The 19,299-nt window shown below is 42.3% G+C and overlaps 1 protein-coding gene across 5 annotated transcripts in view; it reads right to left on the bottom strand.

Moving 5' to 3' along the window:
- Positions 1-19,001, bottom strand: part of Slc25a16 (solute carrier family 25 member 16) — a 37,498-nt gene extending 18,497 nt beyond the window's left edge. Inside the window, exons 1-7 of one of the 5 annotated variants that reach the window (XM_004846168.4) lie at positions 18,873-19,001; positions 18,155-18,554; positions 9,052-9,144; positions 3,508-3,641; positions 2,489-2,552; positions 665-786; positions 371-437 (exon numbers count right to left, since the gene is read on the bottom strand). In XM_004846168.4, the coding sequence (XP_004846225.1) occupies positions 371-437; positions 665-786; positions 2,489-2,552; positions 3,508-3,641; positions 9,052-9,144; positions 18,155-18,275 (601 nt within the window). In that variant the 5' untranslated portion in view covers positions 18,276-18,554; positions 18,873-19,001. Of the gene's footprint in view, positions 1-370; positions 438-664; positions 787-2,488; positions 2,553-3,507; positions 3,642-9,051; positions 9,145-18,154; positions 18,644-18,808; positions 18,825-18,872 lie in introns of those variants that run through there. The other 4 variants (XM_004846169.3, XM_013072736.3, XM_087184805.1 and 1 more) reach the window with 4 other exon arrangements.
- Positions 19,002-19,299: the final 298 nt, after the last annotated feature.

Raw genomic sequence — 19,299 nt, 5'->3', positions numbered from 1 at the left:
GGAATCCTTAACAACAATCTGAAATAAGTATGACTTAACAAGACTACAGCTGGCTCAGATATTAAGAAAATGAAGTAAACGTGGATTTTCTCCTCCTGGTACATGAGTAGCCATCTTTACACACAAGCTATTACTACATGACCATGTATGGATCATAATTTTATTTTCATCATTTCTTTTTATTGGGGGGGTAGCAGGAATCAAACTTGGGACCTTGCACTTGTGAGGCAGGCACCAGTACCACAGAGCTAAATCCCTGGCCCACTCATCATTTCTTAAGTGAAGGGACTTTTCAGACAGCAGCTTTTCATGTTACCACCTTAATGCCATAATTTAAACATACAACTAACACTGCTTATCCAAAACATACCTGCATACGGAGCCATTCCTAATATAGTAGGCATCAGGCCTCTGTAAAATCCAAGGAAACCACCTTCCTTTGAGTGAAGCAAAATTGAAAGTGAAATTAGATTATGCTTAAAGACAAAAAGCACATAACATAATAAAAACATTATTCTGAGATCCCTCCTGAAACACAAAAATGAGCTTTCATAATGATTATTATTAATATCAATATTATAAATAAAATAATTACATATCTTTCAAAATATCTTCCTAAATGAAAAGGACATGTCATATACGAGAAAAGTTAAGTATAAAATACCTTTGCATAAATTGTTTTGAATGCATGAATAATTCCTGTGTAGGTGTGCTCCCCTTTCACCTGGAACGCTAGGCGCACCCTGACCATGTCAAGAGGGTAAGTACAGATAACTGCCGTCATGCCTGAGAAGAAAGCCACAAGTTGACAGAATGCCAGGGCCTTTTCACTGATCTACATCCCCAGCCCATTTTTTCAGTTGTTTATTTTGAGACAGGTCTCACCAAATTGCCTAGGCTGGCTGGGCTTCAACTTGTGATCCTCCTGACTCAGCATCCTAGAATGCACCACTATGCCCAGGTTAGAAAAAAACTGTTGACATGTATATGTATATATCTATGCACATATAAACATATATATACCATATATATACATATGAATACAATATTCATGTATTCTCTGTTGTTAGCACTCTTAAAATACAGCAATTATGCAAACAAATGAAGCAGGGCACTGAGACAGGAGGATCCCCTCAAGCACTCAGGAGGCTGAGACAGAAGGATCAGTGAGAGTTTGAGGCCAGCCTGGGATACACAGTGAGCTCAAGGCCAGCCTGAACTACATAGTGAGACCCTGTCTCAAAATGAACAAACACAAAGAAGTAAAAAGTCAGTTTGGAAAATTTTCTTCTTCTTTCCATTGTGAAGTTATATTACTTGAGCCAAAATAGAACAGTATCAATAGATAGTTAAGTATTGTTTTAAAGAGACAACCTCACTATGTTGCTCAGGCTGGCCTCAAATGATCATCCTGCTTCAGCCTCCCTAGTAGTTATGCTTATAGGTGGGCACCACCACACATCTGGCTTCCTATGATGAGGTTTTACACAAAATGTACACAAAAGAACACAACCATAATTTTCTTTCTTATTTACTGTTTGTTTGCTTCGGGATTTTGTTTTGCTTTGTTTTTTGGTAACACTAGAGATTGAATCTGGGCCTCATGTATGCTAGCTAGTCAAGTGGTCTAACACTGAGCTACATCCGCAGCCCCATTATTTTCTTTTTAGAATTTAGGTTAATTTGTTATTGACCAAGCATAATAAAAATAGAAATACTCAAGATCACAGAAACAATTCTTACTAGAGATCAAACATGCTCATGTTAAGCAAGTTTAGTATTAAGTTCTGTATTTTTTTTTGGTTTGTTTTTTTTTGGTACCAGAGATCAAACTCGGGTCCTTGCGCTTGCGCAGCAGACGACAAAACCACTGAGCTAAATTCCTGGCCCTTAAGTTCTGTATTTTTGTAAACATATGACTTCAAGTTCCATAAACTACCTAGCTGAGGTTAATTTTTTAAAGATTTTTTTTCAGCCAGGCATCATAGTGGACACTTGTAATCCAACACTCAAGAGGCTGAGGCAGGAGGATCACAAATAAAAGGGCTGGAGATGTAGCTCAGTGGGAAGACCCAGGATTCAATCCTCAGTGCTGCAAAAAAAAAAAAAAAAAAAAAAAATTGAAATTAAATAAATAAATAAATGTTTTTAAAAACTACTGAGAATGTAGCTCTGGTACAAAGGCCCTAGGTTTAATCCCTAGGACCACAAACAAAACAAAACAAAATCAAAGGATTGCAAAACAGAATGCATGCTTTCCACATAGTTTTGTTTTGTTTTATTTTTGCAGTTGGACTGGGGGTTTCTTGGTCAATGTCACACATATTACCTAAATCAAATTAAGTAAATTGAAAAGAAAATTAACTTCTCAAAAATACAAATAGCTGGGCCAGGGATTTAGTTCAGTGGTGCCACCACCTGCCTTACAAGTGGAAGGTCCTGCGTTTGATCCCCAGTACCAAAAAAAACAAATAGCTACTCCTCTTACCTGCCAAGGATCCAGCCATTAATCTGTGCACATGACCAGAAATTCCCAGCTTTGTGGTAATCAACTAGAAACCAAAGACATCAAATTAAATGAGACATGTTTTAAATGCTGTCCATTTCACTTAATAATCAAGATTTCTTTAAGAAGTACAGGTTTAACAAAATGTAGTAAGAGATGTGAACAAAATGAGCAAAACTGCACAAAGTTAGGGAATATCTCATCACACCAGAAAGAGGTATTTCTTCTATAGCTTCTTCCTAAATTTTTGCACTTTTTTTGAGATTGGGTCTCACTGTGTAGCCCAGGCTGGTCTTGAACTCCCAGCAATTCTGCCTCAGCCTCTGGAGTGCTGGGATTACCAGTGTGCACCTCCATGCTCACCCCCTAAATTTCTGTACTTCTGCAGACACAATCTAGCTTAAAATTATTATCTGTATTAGAATTACCATACTATATATTACTACCCTTAAATTGTGAATGGGAGTAGCAGGAGTAAGCTATAACACACAATGAAACCCTGGCCACTGATGGCATCAATTCTCATGAACCAGCTTGGCATGCAGTTCCCATCTTTGCTGCTTTCTTTCACTCTAAGATACCTTTTGAGTGGGATGGGGATGTCGCTTAGTGGTAAACCATGGGTAGCATGCAGGGGTCCTTGGGTTCCAACCCCAGCACCACAGACACAAAAAGACAAGACACTCTCTAAAGTTTAACAATCCTAGCACCTGGGAGCCCTTGAACTCACTAGGTAGCCCAGGCTGGCTTTGAACTCTTGGCAATCCTCCTACCTCAGCGTCCCAAGTGCTGGGATTACAGGCATGAGGCACCACGCCCGGCCAAAATCACTTTAAATACCTCAAATCACATACATGCACAAGACCCTGGGTTCAATCCCCAGCACCACCAAAAAAAACCCCAAATAAATCAAAACAAACTGTTGGCTAAAAAGACAAAAAATTCTTGACTAAGTGAACATGATATTCAAGAATAAAGAGAAAAGAGGAAAATTCAGCTACCGTTTTATATTGCTCAAATGCCATAAACTGGATTGCACCGTAGGGAAAGATTCGAATCATCATGGCACCATTTCCTTTATACAATCCAAGGTATCCTTCCTTTTGGGGAACAGCACGAAGTGCAGAAAATACTCCTATTAGTAGAAAGATTTTAGAGTTAAAACAGAGAAAATTACTCAAATTTAAAATTCCAGGACAATCACCGATAAAGTAAATCGCTGATCACTATGCCATCATCCATGATGGAATTTTGCCTAGAGAAATAACACAAATAGTAATTTCAATACAACAGTTAAACTTACTTAAAATATACCATATACTCAAATAAATATAAATAAGCACACCTCATATAAAAATAGAAAATGTAGGCTGGGGATTTAGCTTGATCCCCATTACCAAAAAAACCCAAAAAAACAGAAAACCTGCTGCAGAGCTAGGACCACAGCTTAGTGGTAGAGGACATGTGTTGTGTACACAGGCCCCCTGGGTTGGATCCCAGCACCATAAAAACATTTTTTAAAAATTAAAACATGGGCCCTGGATTTAGCTCAATGGTTCCACCACTTGCCTCGAAAGCACAAGGACCTGAGTTCGATCCCCGGTACCAAAAAAAAAAAATTAAAAAAAAAAAATTAAAACATGGGCCAGGGATTTAGCTCAGTGGTGCCATCACCTGCCTCGAAACCACAAGGTCCTGAGTTCAATCCCCAATACCAAAAAAAAAAAAAAAATTAAAACCTGGTACAATACAGTATTTTGAGAGAACTAATTCATATAATTTTCATTACTATAAACTGTTCTAATTGTTCCATTTGATTATTAGTTATCATTCATGTCTTCTTGTGCCTAATTTATAAATTAAACTTTGTCACAGGTATGCATGCATAAGAGAAAGCATTACCCTATCAATGTGATGAAAATAGATATAAAAGTCAGTGACTGGGTTCATTTTCAATTTCAGGCACAGGTAACCTTTAGAGCCCTTTCTAATAATGAAAACTGCAGACACTAAACAGCCAAGCAACAATATATCCCAAAAGCATTTTTTAATAAGCAAATACCTAAATGGACAAATTTTTTTGTTTTCAGTACCAGGAATGGAAGTCAGGACCTCACACTTTCAAGGCAGGTGCAGCACCACTGAGCTAAATTCCCAGCCCAGGACAAATATTTTATTAAAAAGAATTAATTAAAGACCTCATCTTGCTGGAAGAGGGGGAAAGGTTAAGTCTTGTTTAATTTGATTCAAAATCATCTGTACTGATTTAAGAATCAGTCAAATGTAGAACAGTGGTTACCTATTAGGGACAAGCAGGCTAATGACAAGATCAAAGTACCCAGAGGAGGAGGCTTCAGCTGTCTACAGAAGGACACATCCTGAGCACACCTGCAATCCCAGCACTTTGGGAGTCTGAAGCAAGAGATCTGCAGGTTCGAGCCCAGCCAATTAGCTACTTAGCAAGACCCTGTCTCAAAAAACCCAATGAGTGAATGAATAAATGTTACTCTTTGAAACACTTAGGATCATAAATATTTCTGTTAAAAACATTTTTTTGTTTTTTTGGTACCGGAAATTGAACTCAGGGCCTCACACTTAACAGGCAGGCACTGTGCCTCTGAGCTACATTCCCAACCCCTGTTAAAAACATTTTAATAAAAAAAAAATTTTTAATGAGGGCCAGGGATTTAGCTCAGTGGTTTTGCCGCCTGCCTCGCAAGTGCAAGGTCCCAAGTTCGATTCCCCATACCAAAAAAAACAGCAACAACAAAAAAAAACAGTTCAATGAGCTGACCGTGAGGGCACAGGCCTGTGATCTCAGCCCTCTGGGAGGCTCAGGCAGGAGGATCACAAGTTTGATCCCAGCCTGGGCAAATCAGAGACTTAGCAAAACCCTGTCTCCAAATAAAAAGTAAGTGTGGTGGCACAGCCAACACTCAGGAGGCTGCATCAGGAAGATCGCTGTGGTTTCTAGGCCAGCCAGGGCTACAGAGTGAGTTCAAGGCCAGCCTGAACTACACAGTGAGACCCTGTCTCCAAAAAAAAAAAAGAGAGAGTGGCAGAGTGCCCATAGGTTTGATTTCCCAGTACCGATAGAGAGAGAGACAAGGAGACAATGAAAATGAGATAGGGCTGAGATATAGCTCAGAGCAAAGCCCTAGATTCAATCCCCCATACTGCAAAAAGAAAAGAAAAAAAAACATGGTATCCCATAAATATGTATAATCTGTTTTGTTTTGGGGGTTTTTTTGTTTTGTTTTTTTGAAGCAGAGTCTCACACTGTAGTTCAGGCTGGCCTTGAAACCACTAAGTAGCCTAGGCTGCCCTCAAACTCCTGGCGATCCTCCTGCCTCAGCCTCCCTGAGTGCTAGAGTTACAGGTGTGTGCCCCCACACCCACTATAAAATGTACAATGTTATTTATCCATTTTATTTCTTATCTATGTATGCATTCATATAATCACCATTTTAAGAACTATCTTATAAAGAGGGGACTACCTAGAATAAAACGCCAAAAAAATATTTTTAAGAATGAAATTATAAAAGCCACCAATACTTAAAAGGTACACAACACTCCAGAAGCTATACTAATAGCTCGCTGTTGTGCGCCAGGGATTCCACTTCAAGCGTGCAACCCCACAGAGCGTGAAATGACATGTGAATAAGCAATTAGCGACTACCGGCCGGCGCCAGAGCGCATGCATGCACACGGGGTGGAGGGACAAGGGACTCAAGAGTCCTGCTCAGATATTCGCAGGCCGGGTCAGTGTGAAACACCCCAAGATACTGGTATTCATCTTCTTTTCAGCGTCAATTTAGACAACAAAAGAAAATCAATTCCTTCTTTCCAGTATCTTATAATCTTTCAGTAAGTACAAGAGTCTGATTCTTTCTTGACACTGTGGAGATACAAAATTCTTTGCTGGATAGAGAGATAACTGCACTTTTTCTTTCAATATGAAGTACAGACTTTCTTAGCATTAAAAATGACTGGGGGGCCAGGGATTTAGCTCAGTGGTTCCAATGCCTGCCTCGAAAGCGCAAGGTCCCCAAGTTCAATCCCTGGTACCAAAAAAAAAAAATACACTTTAGGGCCGGGGATTTAGCTCAGTGGTTCCACCGCCTGCCTCGCAAGCACAAGTTCCCAAGTTCGATCCCCGGTACCAAAAAAAAAAAAAAAAATGACTGGGGCTGGGGATATAGCTCAGTGGTTTTGCTGCCTATTGCGCAAGTGCAAGGTCCCAAGTTCGATCCCCATTTCAAAACAAAAAAAAATCACCTACAGGGTCCGGTATTTAGCTCAATGGCACCGCACCTGCCTTGAAAGCATGAGGTTGTGAGTTCGATTCCCAGTACCAAAAAAAAGAAAAATTGAATTGGAAAAACAACTGATCCTCTTCACCTTATTAAACCTCTTGCTATGTGCCGCTGTGTAGATCGAACACAGCACACACCCCTCTGACCCACTGAAGTATGGAGAGGTGAACCACGGACTCCACCGCACTGGGAAGTTACTTGCTGAAGCCTAACTTTTTTCTTGGTCTCTGTACATATTTTTTTTTTCTTTGAAAATTTTTCCCTCCTGAGCTGAGGGTGTAGCTCATGTGTATCATATGTCGTGCCCTGAGTTCAATCCTCAGCACCACAAAAAAAAAAAATGTAAAAATAGGCTGGGCATGGTGGTGCATGCCTATGATCCCAGCATTGGGGAGGCTGAGGCAGAAGGATTACCAAGAGTTTGAGGCCAGCCTAGGCTACACAGTGAGTTTAAGGCCAGCCTGAACTGCATAGCAAGCTCTTGTCTCAAGGGCTGAGGATGTAGCTCAACAGCAAAGCACCTGCCTGGCAAGCACGAGGTCCTGAGTTCCATCCCTGGTGGTAACAACAACAAAAAGACCTTGGTCAAAAAAATTCTTTTTAATAAAAAATCTTTTAAACTGTGCATGCTGGCACGGATCTATAATTCCAGCACTCAGGAGGCTGAGGCAGAAGAATCCCAAGTTGGAGCACAGCATGGGCTACATAGTGAGTTCAGGGGGGGCCTGGACTACAGACACTCTCAAAAAAATGAACAAGCTGGGTGTGGCGGCACACACCTGTGATGCCAGCACTGTGGGGAGCTGGGGAAGGAAGATCCAAAATTTCAAACATGCATGGGCAGTTTAGCAATTTAGATACCAGGTCTCAAAATAAAAAATTAAATAAAATGGATTGAGGATATAGCTCAGTGTGAAGGATTTAGGTTAAATCCTCAGTACTGAAAAAAAAAATTTTTCCCCTCCAAACTGGAAAAGCAATTCACGCAGCTTGACAAGGTAGTATACCTATAATTCCAGCTACTTGGGAGGCTGAGGCAGAACAGCAAATTCAAACAAACCTAGGCAACTTAGAAACTAGGCAAGACCTTGTCTCAAAATTTAAAAAAAAAACTTTTTAAACATAGGTATAGGGCCAGGGATTTAGCTCAGTGGCACTGAGATTTAGGCTCAGTGGCCTGCCTCACAAGTGCAAGGTCCTGAGTTCAATGCCTGGTACCGCAAAAAATAAATAAATAAAATAAAGCCAGGAGTGCTGGCACTTGCGTGTAGTCCCAGCACTCAGGAGGCTGAGATGGAAGAATCGTTGGGAGTTTGAGGCCTGGACTACAGAGTGAGTTCAAAGCCAGCCTGGACTAAATAGCAAGACTTTGTCTCAAAAAATGCCCTCCCATACATACTTAAAAATAAATTTAAAAAAATAAAAATAAGAGGTAAGGATGTAGCTCAAAGTAAAGGCTCCAGGTTTAATCCTCAGTACCAGGAATAATTTTTTTTCTAGAAACCTTGAGTTTTTTCTTGTGTTTGTTTGTTTCTTTTGGTGCTGGGGATTGAACCCAGAGTGTCTTCACACTGAGCCACATCCTGGGCACATCCCCCACTTTCAGGACAGGATTTTGCCACTAAACTGCACAAGCTGGGCTCAGACTTAGAGTCCTCCTGCTTTATTCTCAGAGTGCTGTGATTCCAGGCAGCACCACCATAATCAGCGCACCACAATCAGAGTGCTTACTACATATTTAAAGAAGTGATTATTTCAGTCTTGCATTTACCACCCCTCACCTCTATCACTGATTGATTAAAATGTCAGGCTGAGCTGTTGTGTTTGTGAGGACTATAAATCTTTAATCCCAATAAACAAATAGTACTTACTTGCTTTAAGATTTTGGCTAGGAAAAAAAAAAAAAAAGAGTTTGGCTAGGGAAAATATCAGTACCCCAAAATGATAATATAAATAACCACTCTTGCAAGTGAACAGATTAAAACTGGCAAGAGGTACATTGCTAGCAAAATTTACCAAACACAGGACCAGGGATTTAGCTCAGTGGTTCTGCTGCCTGCCTCGAAAGTGCAAGGTCCCAAGTTCAATCCCCAGTACCAAAAAAAAAAAATTTACCTAACACTTGAATTTCCTTTTGTATCCTCTCTCTGGTATAATTCACAGCTGGAAACCATACAGGCAAACAGGTAATTGTTTTACTCCTTTTCCTCTTTAGCATCTGTAACTCACCTAGGTGCTTGTAATGGTGATTATGAGCTTGTAATAAAACCTTTACTCGATCCAAAGGAGCAACTGTTGTTTTAGCACAGCATCCAGCAATACCTAAAAAAAATTTATAAGATCAGAAAAAACACTGCATAATATTTCTTCCAGGAGGGAAATCACTATTTGTCCAGACAACAAACCTGTACCTCTTTACAACGGTCTCCATGAGAACTGGCCCCATTCCCTGGACCGTTTGTTTGCTTTTTTAATTTTTTTTTTGGTATTGCGGATCAAACTCAGGACCTTGTGCTCACAAGGCAGGCGTGGTGCCACTGAGCTAAATCCCTGGCCCTTTTTATTTCTTTTATTTATTTTGGGTTTTTTGGGTGTTTGCTTTTTGAGACAAGGTCTCACTATACAGTTCAGGCTCACCTGGGTCTCACTATGTAGCCCTCCTGCTTCAACCTCATGAGTGCTGGGATTACAGATGTGTGCCATCAGGCCAGCTTCCCTGCATTTTTTTTTTTTGTACTAAGGATCGAACTCAGGACCTTGCGCTTTCAAGGCAGGCCCGGCACCACTGAGCTAAATCCCTGGCCCTCACTGCATCTTAATTGAGCACATCAGACTTAAAAGTAAGTTCCAGGAATGTAAATCAGTCCCTAATGCCCAATGAACAAAGAGAATTTTGCTAAAAGATAGTTAAGGAGACTGACACTTGAAGGTGTTTAATCAGCTAGAAAGTGCTATTTGAAATAACCACCTCTTTTGGAAGACACTTTTGTTAAAAAAACCAACTTGCACACATAAATGAACCATTCATGTGTACATTCAGCGAATATGTACTAGGTCCCTACCAGCTGCCACTGGCCCCTAGGTGTGGATGAACACAGAGCAAAGTGCTTACTTGGCCTTCGGCGTGGGTCAGATGCTGGTAAGCTAGCAGCATGGGATCCTTCTCAAAGACCACAGGAAGGGCCAGGGATTTAGCTCAGTGGTTCCACCGCCTGCTTCGAAAGCGCAAGGACCCGAGTTTGATCCCCAGCACCAAAAAAAGAAGAAGAAAAAAAAGACCACAGGAAGACTTTCCCTCAATATCTTACATGTACTAAGCACTCAGTAAAATGGGGTGGTGATTTCTTTTTTGCGGGGATACCAGGGATCGAACTCGGGTCTTTGCGCTTGCGCAGCAGGCGGCAAAACCACTGAGCTAAATCCCCAGCCTGGGTGGTGATATTGTCATTATGATTATGACTATTTGAGATAGGGTCTTATTATGTTGTGGAAGCTGGTCTTGAACTCCTGATCCTCCTGCCTCTGCTTATGGAGTAGCTGTAACTACACACTATGTCCATCTACGAGTTGTTACTACTTTAAAATGTGAATAGGGCCGGGGATTTAGCTCAGTGGTTCCACCACCTGCCTTGCAAGTGCAAAGTCCCAAGTTTCAATCCCTGGTACCAAAAAAAAAAAAAAACCTTCCAGGGCATAGTGGCCCATGCCTCTGATTCCAATACTCAGGAGGCTGAGGCAGGAGTCTGGCAGATTGGGGCATGGCCAGCCAGCTGGGCAAGTGGATGTGACCTGTCAGTCACAAGAAGTCCAGGAGAAAAGTCCCCAACCCTTGTACTTGGAACCAATCAGAGTGCTAGCTTCAATTCTTCTCCCAAGAAATCAAGCAGTTTTGATAGGATGCCCTAGACCTGACTTCAGCCTGAGGAATGGGGGATACAATAGGCAACTGCTGTGCAGCTCTTGGCCCTGTGCTCTCTATTTCACAGTGGCTGGCTCTCACCCTGAAAAGTATGCTCTTTCCTACTTTTAGTTGGCCGGAACTCACTCTGCAGAGCATGTTTCTTTTCTTTTTATACCTTTTTTTGTTTGTTGAGGTTTTGGGGAGAGGTTTTTTGAGACAGGGTCTTTATTTATTTTCTGGTTTTTGAGACAAGGTCATGCTATGTAGCTCAGGCTGGCCTGGAACTCAAGGCAATCCTCCTGCCTCAGCTTCCCAAGGTCTGGGATTACAGGTGTGTACTACACTTAGCCTTTTTTTTGGCGGGGGTACTGGGGATCTAACTCGGGACCTTGAGCTTTCAAGGCAGGCGGCAGAACCACTGAGCTAAATCCTTGGCCCATGCCTAGCCATTTTTATACTTGTCTTGCCCAGTTCTTGGTTCAAGACAGAAAGAACCTAGAAACTACATGGAGAAACTCAGCACCATAAAACCTGGTAACAGCAAGTCACTAAATTGGCCAGACTGGGCTCAAATTTGCAATCTTCCTATCTCAGCCTCCCAGAATGCTGGGATTAGAGGCATGAATTTATATTACAAAATTTTAAAGCATAAGACAAAAATCATTCAAAGCACACACACTTTACTTAATAGCTCAGCATGTTGGGCCAGGGATTTAGCTCAGTGGTTCTGGCGCCTGATCCCCGGTACCAAAAAAAAAAAAAAATAGCTCAGCATGTAACTAATGTTAAAATGTAGATTTTAGCACGGTGAAAATTAGAAAATTTAACATGTAGAAATTAGCATGGTGGTGCACAGCTGAAATCCCAGCACTCTGGAAGGCTGAAGCAAGAAGATCACAAATTTGAGTACAGCCAGGGCAACTTAGTGACTCAGTGAGAACTTCCCTCAAAATAAAAAATAAAGGGACAGGGATTTAGCTCAGTGGCACTGCACCTGCCTTGCAAGTGAAAGGTCCTGAGTTTGATCCCCAGTACCAAAAACCAAACCAAACCAAAACAAAAAACACCTAGAAGGGAAATAGGATAAAACAAAAAACAAAATTTTAGGGCTGGGGATTAGTTCAGTAGTTCCAGCGCCTGCCTCGAAAGTGCAAAATCCCAAGTTCAATCCCTGTTACCACAAAAAAAAAAACTCAAAAATTTAAAGATAAATAATAAAAAGGGAGAATATAGCTCAGTGCAAAGAGTATCACAAAAAAATGCATATTTTGAGATATCAAAAATTAAATATATAAATATATATTTGTGCTCAAATATTAAACCTATATAAATTTCTGTATCATTTTTTTTTTCCAGTACTGTGGATTGCACCCAGGGATACTGCACCAATGAGCTATATACTTAGTACTTTTTTTTTTTCAGACAAGGTCTTCCTAAATTGCCCAGGCTGGCCTTGAACTTGACTCCTCCTGCCTTAGCCTCCTGAGTAGCTGGGATTTACAGGCATGGTAATCCCAGCCTTATCAATTTTTGTGGCTTATCAATTGTTCTTTATGTGAACTAATGGAAATAAGTCATGGCTCCAAATGAGGATGATCCCAAGGCGACTTTCATTTGTTTTCATGTTTTTGTTATACTGTCATCTTGTAATGTACAAATAAACTATATAATGAAATTGTTTAGAATGCATTCATAACTAGTTTCCTTTGACTGCATTTTACTTGCTTTCACACCATTTTACAGCTCAATTAATCGTTCAAAGAGTGCACTGAGTTAGATCAAGTACCTTTTCTTTTCCTTTTAAGGGTGAGCAATCAGGCTAGGGGTGTAGCTCAGTGGCAGACTGAGGAAAGGAGGGAGGGAGGGAAAAAGGGAAAGAAAGGAGGGAGGAGAAAAGACGAAGGGGAGAAAGGGAGAGAAAAAGGTTGAGCAATCACAGTTATTTGTCCAAAGCTACTGCTAATTATCATAGTTAACAAATCTCCAGTGTTCACTTTATGCCAGGTACTAGGCTAAGAGATTGAACTGCAAGCACAGTGCCAAGGCTTTTACTCTCATTTAATCATTACCTCACTCCTCTAAGGTAGGTACATTTACTATTCTATTTCAAGGATGGGGAAACTGAGGCACTGGAAATTGAGTAATCCACCCAATGGTTTTTTGTCATATCACTTGGACCTGGAACGCCTGTACATATTTCATATATACCTCAAAGTAGTACATGTATCCCAAAGTTTTGAATCAGCACTTAAACACAGATGGCCAATAAACATAGGGGGAGATATTCAGCATCATTTTCTTCAGGAAAATGTGAACTAAAACCACAATTAGATCCCACCAAACACCTGCTAAAATGGCATGCACGCCTGTGTGCGCATGCACACACACTCTCACAATGCCAAGTGCCGACAAGCCAGTGGGGATACATAATAGAACAAGGATTTTGGCAGTTTCTTTTTTGGTACTGGGGATCAAACTCGGGTCCTTGCACTTTCGAGGCAGGTGCCGGAACAACTGAGCTAAATCCCCGGCCCCTGGCAGTTTCTTATAAAGTCAAACATGGTTGGAAGTGGAGCTCAGCTTGCCTAGAATATATGAGACCCTGGGTTTGATTCTTGCACTGTAAAAACAAGAATAAAGTTAAACGTATGATGTTCTTAACACTCCACAGTCCCACCCCTAGATATTTATCCAAGAAAAGACAAAGCAAGGGCTTGTGGGTGTAGCCCAGTGGTAGAACACATCAATGTGAGGCCTTGGGTTCCATATTCCTCACCACAAAGAAGAAAGTATATACATAGCTGGGCTTGGTGGCCCACAACTGTAATTGGAGCACTTGGGAGGCTGAAGCAGAAGAATAGCTACAAGTTTGAAGCCAGTGAGACCCTGTCTCAAAAAAAATTAAAAACTTTCAAAAAGAAAGAAGGAGCCGAGTGGTGGTGCATACCTATCATCCCAGCACTTGCAAGGCTGAGGCAGGAGGATCACTGTGAGCTCCAGGTCAACCTGGGCTACATAGGGAGTTCAAGGATAGCCTTAACTACATAGCGAGACCCATCTCAAAATATCAAAAAAAAAGAGAAAGAAAGAAAGAATGTGCAATATATACATAAGCCACATAAAAACCTGTTATGTGGGCTGTGGACATAGCTCAGTAAAAGAGAGCTTGCTTAGCATGTGTAAGGCCATGGGTTTTATCAGCACTAAAACAAAAAACAAAAAACCCACAAGATCTGTATGCAACTTTTCACAGTCTCTTTAGTCAAATAGCCAAAAACCATAAACCAAACAAATTTACATCAACAGACATAAACTGTGGATACTCCATACTCAGGAGATTGTGGTGGGAGAATCACTTGAGGCCAGGAGTTTAAGAACATCAAGCTATTCTTCGAACACAGGACTAATATATTAGAATATATAGAGAATTCAAAAAAATTAGAACCCCAAAATAAAAGACCCAATCAAAAACTGGGCAACTGAAATGAATAGACACATCTGAGAAGTACAAATGACCAACAAATACATGAAAAAAATGTTCAACATCACTGGCCATCAGAGAAATGCAAATTAAAACAACCCTGAGAGGGCCAGGGATTTAGCTCAGTGGTTCTGCCACCTGCCTTGAAAGCACAGGGTCCTGAGTTCCATGGTACAAAAAAAAAAAAAAACAGAAAAAAAGTAATCCAAGTGTTAAAAAAAAAAAAGAAATCAAATAATATAATAACCAAATGCTGGTAAGACGGTGGGCGGGATCTACATTGTTGGTGGGAATGTAAACTAGCACAACCACTATGGAGATCATTATGGAGATTGCTCAAAGAACTAAAACTAGAAATACCATTCAACCCAGCTATTCCTCTTCTAGGTATCTTCCTAAAACACTTAAACACATATTAAACTGATACATGCATACTCATGTTTATAGCAGCATAATTCATAATAGCTTCATCTTGGAAGCAGCCTATATCAACAGATGACTGAAGAAAATGTAGTATTTATACACAATGGAGTGCCACTCTGCCATAAAGAGGGATAAATTTCAGTCATTTGTAGGAAAATGGATGCACCTTGGGACCATAATGTTGAGTGAAATAAATCAGACACAAGCTTAAATATAGTATGGTTTCTCTTACATGAGAAATCCAAAATATAAATAAAGAGCAAAATAAAAGCTAGATAATATGAAATAGGGAGATCTTTTGCAAAAGGGAAGGGACCAAGAGATGAAGGGATTAGGGAAAAAGAGGGGGAAGGGGAGGAAAAAGAATTGAGATGTGTTCTGTACATGGACCAATTTCCCACAAGGAATGTGATCATCATGAACTGCCAACATGGACTAAAAAGATAAAAAAATTTTTAAAAAACAGAAAAGTACACAAACAGTGCAAAAACAGAAAAATGGCACAAAAAGTCCCATTTAATAAATCACTGCAGGGCCAGGGATGTAGCTCAGTGGTGCCATGCCTGCCCAGCAAGCACAAAGTCTTGAGTTCGATCCCTGGTACCAAAAATAAAAAATAAAGCACTAAGGGCAGGGAATTTAGCTCAGTGGTTCAGGCGCCTGCCTCGTAAGTGCAAGGTCCCGAGTTCGATCGCTGGTACCAAAAAAAGAAAAAAGAAAAAAATAAAGCCCTGCAAAGTGAACACATTCATTTAAGGATGACTCAAATCAATAAATGCAGTGTTACTTGCCCCTTACTGATACTCCCCAAATTGCTGTTCACCTTTCCTTCTCAGAGATAACCAACTACTATTCTGACTTTAACATCATGGATTTCATTTCAACTGTTTTTGAACTTTATTACTATATGTGATCACAGTATGCTTGTTTGTGCCTGGCTGCTTCTGCTCAATTCTGTGCTTGTGAACATCAGGTGTGGAGGGATATGCCTGTAATCTTAGCATTCAAGAAGCTGAGGCAGGATTGAGAGTTTGAGGCTGGTTGGGCTACACAATCAGATGCTGAAGACCCTGTCACAAAACAAAATAAAATTACATAGAGAGATTCATCCAAATTGTTGAGTATGATAGGAATTTATTCATTTTCAGTGCCTCACAGTATTTCTTTGATTACACCATACTTCAGGTATATCTCCCAGAGAACACTGCTTCTAGCTTGAGGCTATGATGATATGGCAGCTATGAAGAGAAACAGTTTGTACATTGGCATGTACTTAGGAACTGCTAGGTCATACAGCATGCAAATGTTGAGCTTTACAGATAAACAGTCATCTCTTCTTCAAACTGATTTTACCCCTTCACACTACCAGCAGTATATGGGAGTACTGGTGCAATCCTCACCCACATGTCCTGAAGACTATAGCTCAATGTTTAATCTACATCACAAAAGGTAACATGTCCGAAACTGAACTGATCCCTCCCAACAACCAACACAAAAAATGCTCCACTGACAGGGTTCAGTCAACGACAGTCACATCTTTGCAGCTGCTCAAGCCAAAATGAGTCACCCCTGACTTCTCATCACCCATCTCTACTCTTTCTTTCAGAAAATTATTTGTTCTGTCTATAATCTTACAACTTATCACCAACCCCACAACTACAATCTTGATCCAAGCCACCACCAATCTATCATCTGAACAATGCCAGTAACCTCCAATCTGGTCTCCACTTCCTTAGTTGCCCCCTACATTTACACTCAATGGTACAGCTATGTCATATCACCTCACTTTTCTGCTCAGTCTGGAATGACTCCCCCGTTCATTGTAAGATAAAGCCAAAATCTTAGGAGCCAGGGAATGTAGCTCAGTGGTGCCACGGCCTCCTGGCAAGCCCAAGATCTTGAGTTCAATCCTGGAACTAGGGAAACATTTTTTTTTAAAGCTGCAATCTTTAGGACTTGCCAAATTCCATTTTTCTCCCCTGCTCCTCACCTAACTTTCTTTCCCAATCAGCCATTGATCTTGCAGCATTCTTTGAACAGATCAGGCCCACTCTGGCTTTGGAGTCTTTACTTTAGCTTTGCCTTCTACATGAAACGCTCCTCCTTAGACATGAATTTTTGGGGGGTTTTTTGTTGGGGTTTTTTGGTACCTGGGATAGAACTCGAGTCTTTGCGCTTGCGCACCAGGCGGCGAAACCACTGAGCTAAATCCTCGGCCCTAGACATGAATTTTTAAATGGCCTCACTCCTTCAAATGTTGGCTCAACGGGGAGCTGATATTGCATGCCTCAATCCCAGCTACAAGGAAGGCTGAGGAAGGAGAATCGCAAGTTCAAGGCTAGCTTGGGCAATTTAGAGCAAGATCTTACCTCAAAATAAAAAATAAAAATAAGGGTTGAGGATGTAGCTCATAGGGAAAGCCTGGTTTCAAACCCCACTACCAGCAAAAAAAAAGTTTCCTCATCTCAACCTCTCAATGAGAAAGACTCCGCAGAACTATCCTACTTAATACTCCACACACTGCTTTACTTCTCCGCTTCCCATGCTTCTAACACGCTGTACAAGTTACCTTATTTTATTGTCTTTCTCTCCAAAGTTCCAGAAACAATGTAAACACCAGGAGACCACAGATCTTTGTTTTCTTCCCTGATGTATTCCAAGCAAAAAGCAGGCACATAGCTGGCACTCCGATATTCCCAGAATGAATAAACACATGTCCTTTTTATTATCAGGACAAAATAATTAAATTCTTAATACTCTTGGAGTCTACAGATACTATATTTATACAAGTCCTCATAATGTGGATTTTGTAAAAATTCCTAGGCTTAAATAATTAAGTGATGACAGCTCACTCAAGCAACTATAGGGAGTAGAGGTTGACACATGTCTTTATGGGAAAGCAGTGGAAGTTTCTTTGAGACAATGTGGATCTTCTGGCCGCACAGTAACACCAATACTAGGGCTTGTCAAGCAGTTGTGGCACAGTTTACTAGAATCACTGTAAGTATTTTTGGTAGCAGATAAGTTTGCACAATTTCCCAATCATCTTTAAAAAGCTGGTCTCCAATATTTGTTTTCCCTTAAGCAAACAGAAAATCCAGTTTCTACACTGTCACCTACGGCCTTGATAAAAGAAAGGGGTGGGCAGGGGATTTAGCTCAGTGGTTCCAGCACCTGCCTTGCAAGCGCAAGGTCCCGAGTTCAATCCCCAATACCAAAAAAAAAAAAAAAAAGAAAGGGGTATTCAGCATGATTCATGCCAGGTTTCCTCTCTTTTCCGGCTATCCAATCCTAGAACAGGTGCCTGGTTCAGCCTTCCCACATCTCCAGTTCAGCCTTTCCACATCTTCGAGAACCCAAGACCCCAAGACCTAGCTGTCATTAGCCAGGTGATTATTATTAGAAAGAAATCACAAGAAGTAAGGGTAATATCCAGTCGAACAATGAAGCAGCTGGAGCCCAGGAATGTCATCGCCCCCGCTGGCACCCGACCTGCCCGCGACCCTAACCCTGCCGCGAGCACCCACCTCCGGCCAGGAAGGAGCGCAGCCAGTAGAAGTCTCGCCGGGCGGTGGACCCTCCGACCCCTGCCGCCTGCGGCATCGCAGGAGGGGGATCGGCCTCTGCCAGGGCCGCCGCCGCAGCCATCAAAACCAGGCCACGTCGGGAGACCCGGGTGCCAACTTACAAACCACAGGCCAGGACCATAGCTGGAGAGGGCAGCTGGGGGCCGGCCGCCGCGAGGGCGGGGCCGAATGACTGAGGGCTGCAGGGCGCTGGTTGATGACGTTTATCGGGGCGAGGCATGCCCCCTAGAGACGGGGCCGGGGGCCGGGAGCGGAAGGAGGCGTCACCAAAGCTGGGCTACCCTGCTCAACTTCACCCAGCGTTTTTGCGGCCCGCTTTGCATTTCAGGGCCTTAGGGTTCTACAGAAGAAGGGAAGGGTGGTCAGTGAGGGGTCCTATCAAAGCCTACTGCCTCAGCACGCTGCCCAGGCCCTTGGCCTGTGTTAGCCAGCCGGTCTCCCCCCCCCCCCGCTCGCTCTCTCTCCCTCGCTCTCTCTCCCCTCTGCCGTGCTGCCCCCTCCCCCCAGACCGTCCGGGCATTCTGAGCGTGCTCCCTTCCACCTCAGCTGTCTCCTCAGAGCTCCTTACTAAAGCTCAGCCTCTGCCTCCCTAACCTTTCACGCATCCACAGGCCTCGGTCAAAAACAATATCGCTAGCCCTAGGCTGTTGTTTCTCACCCCCTGGGCGTTGGCACCGCCAGCTCCGCCTCGGCGGCCGCGCGAATCTGTTCGCTCCTCCCCTTAGTGCCCAAATCCCAGGCGGTTCCTTCCTGCCCTCTTTGCTCAACCACCCGCTCCTCTGCGCCCGCGCCAGCCCTCTCCTGGCGAGCCCTCCGCGTTCCAGGCGGCCAGCTCCTTCCCACTGTGCGACCCGGGTTGTTCTAAACCCTAGCCCCACGGTCAGAAATTAGCCCTCACAGGACTGGGATCGCAGCTCAGAAGTCGAGCATGTGTTTAGCACGCTCCAAGCCCTGGGTTCAAGAAGGAGGCAACAGGCAAGAGCGAGGCTGAGGAAGGAGCATCGCTGCGAGTCCGAGGCCAGCCTGAACCACATGAGACCCTGTCTCAAAAAAACAGAAAACTGGGCCGGGGATTTAGCTCAGTG

This window comes from Heterocephalus glaber, unplaced genomic scaffold (genome assembly GCF_053883595.1).
Source record: "Heterocephalus glaber isolate CG9 unplaced genomic scaffold, H.glaber_assembly_v1.0 deba00001497, whole genome shotgun sequence".
Taxonomy (NCBI): Eukaryota; Metazoa; Chordata; class Mammalia; order Rodentia; family Bathyergidae; genus Heterocephalus; species Heterocephalus glaber.
The sequence above is the reverse complement of the archived record's forward strand: the minus strand, read 5'-3'. Positions and strand labels throughout refer to the sequence as shown.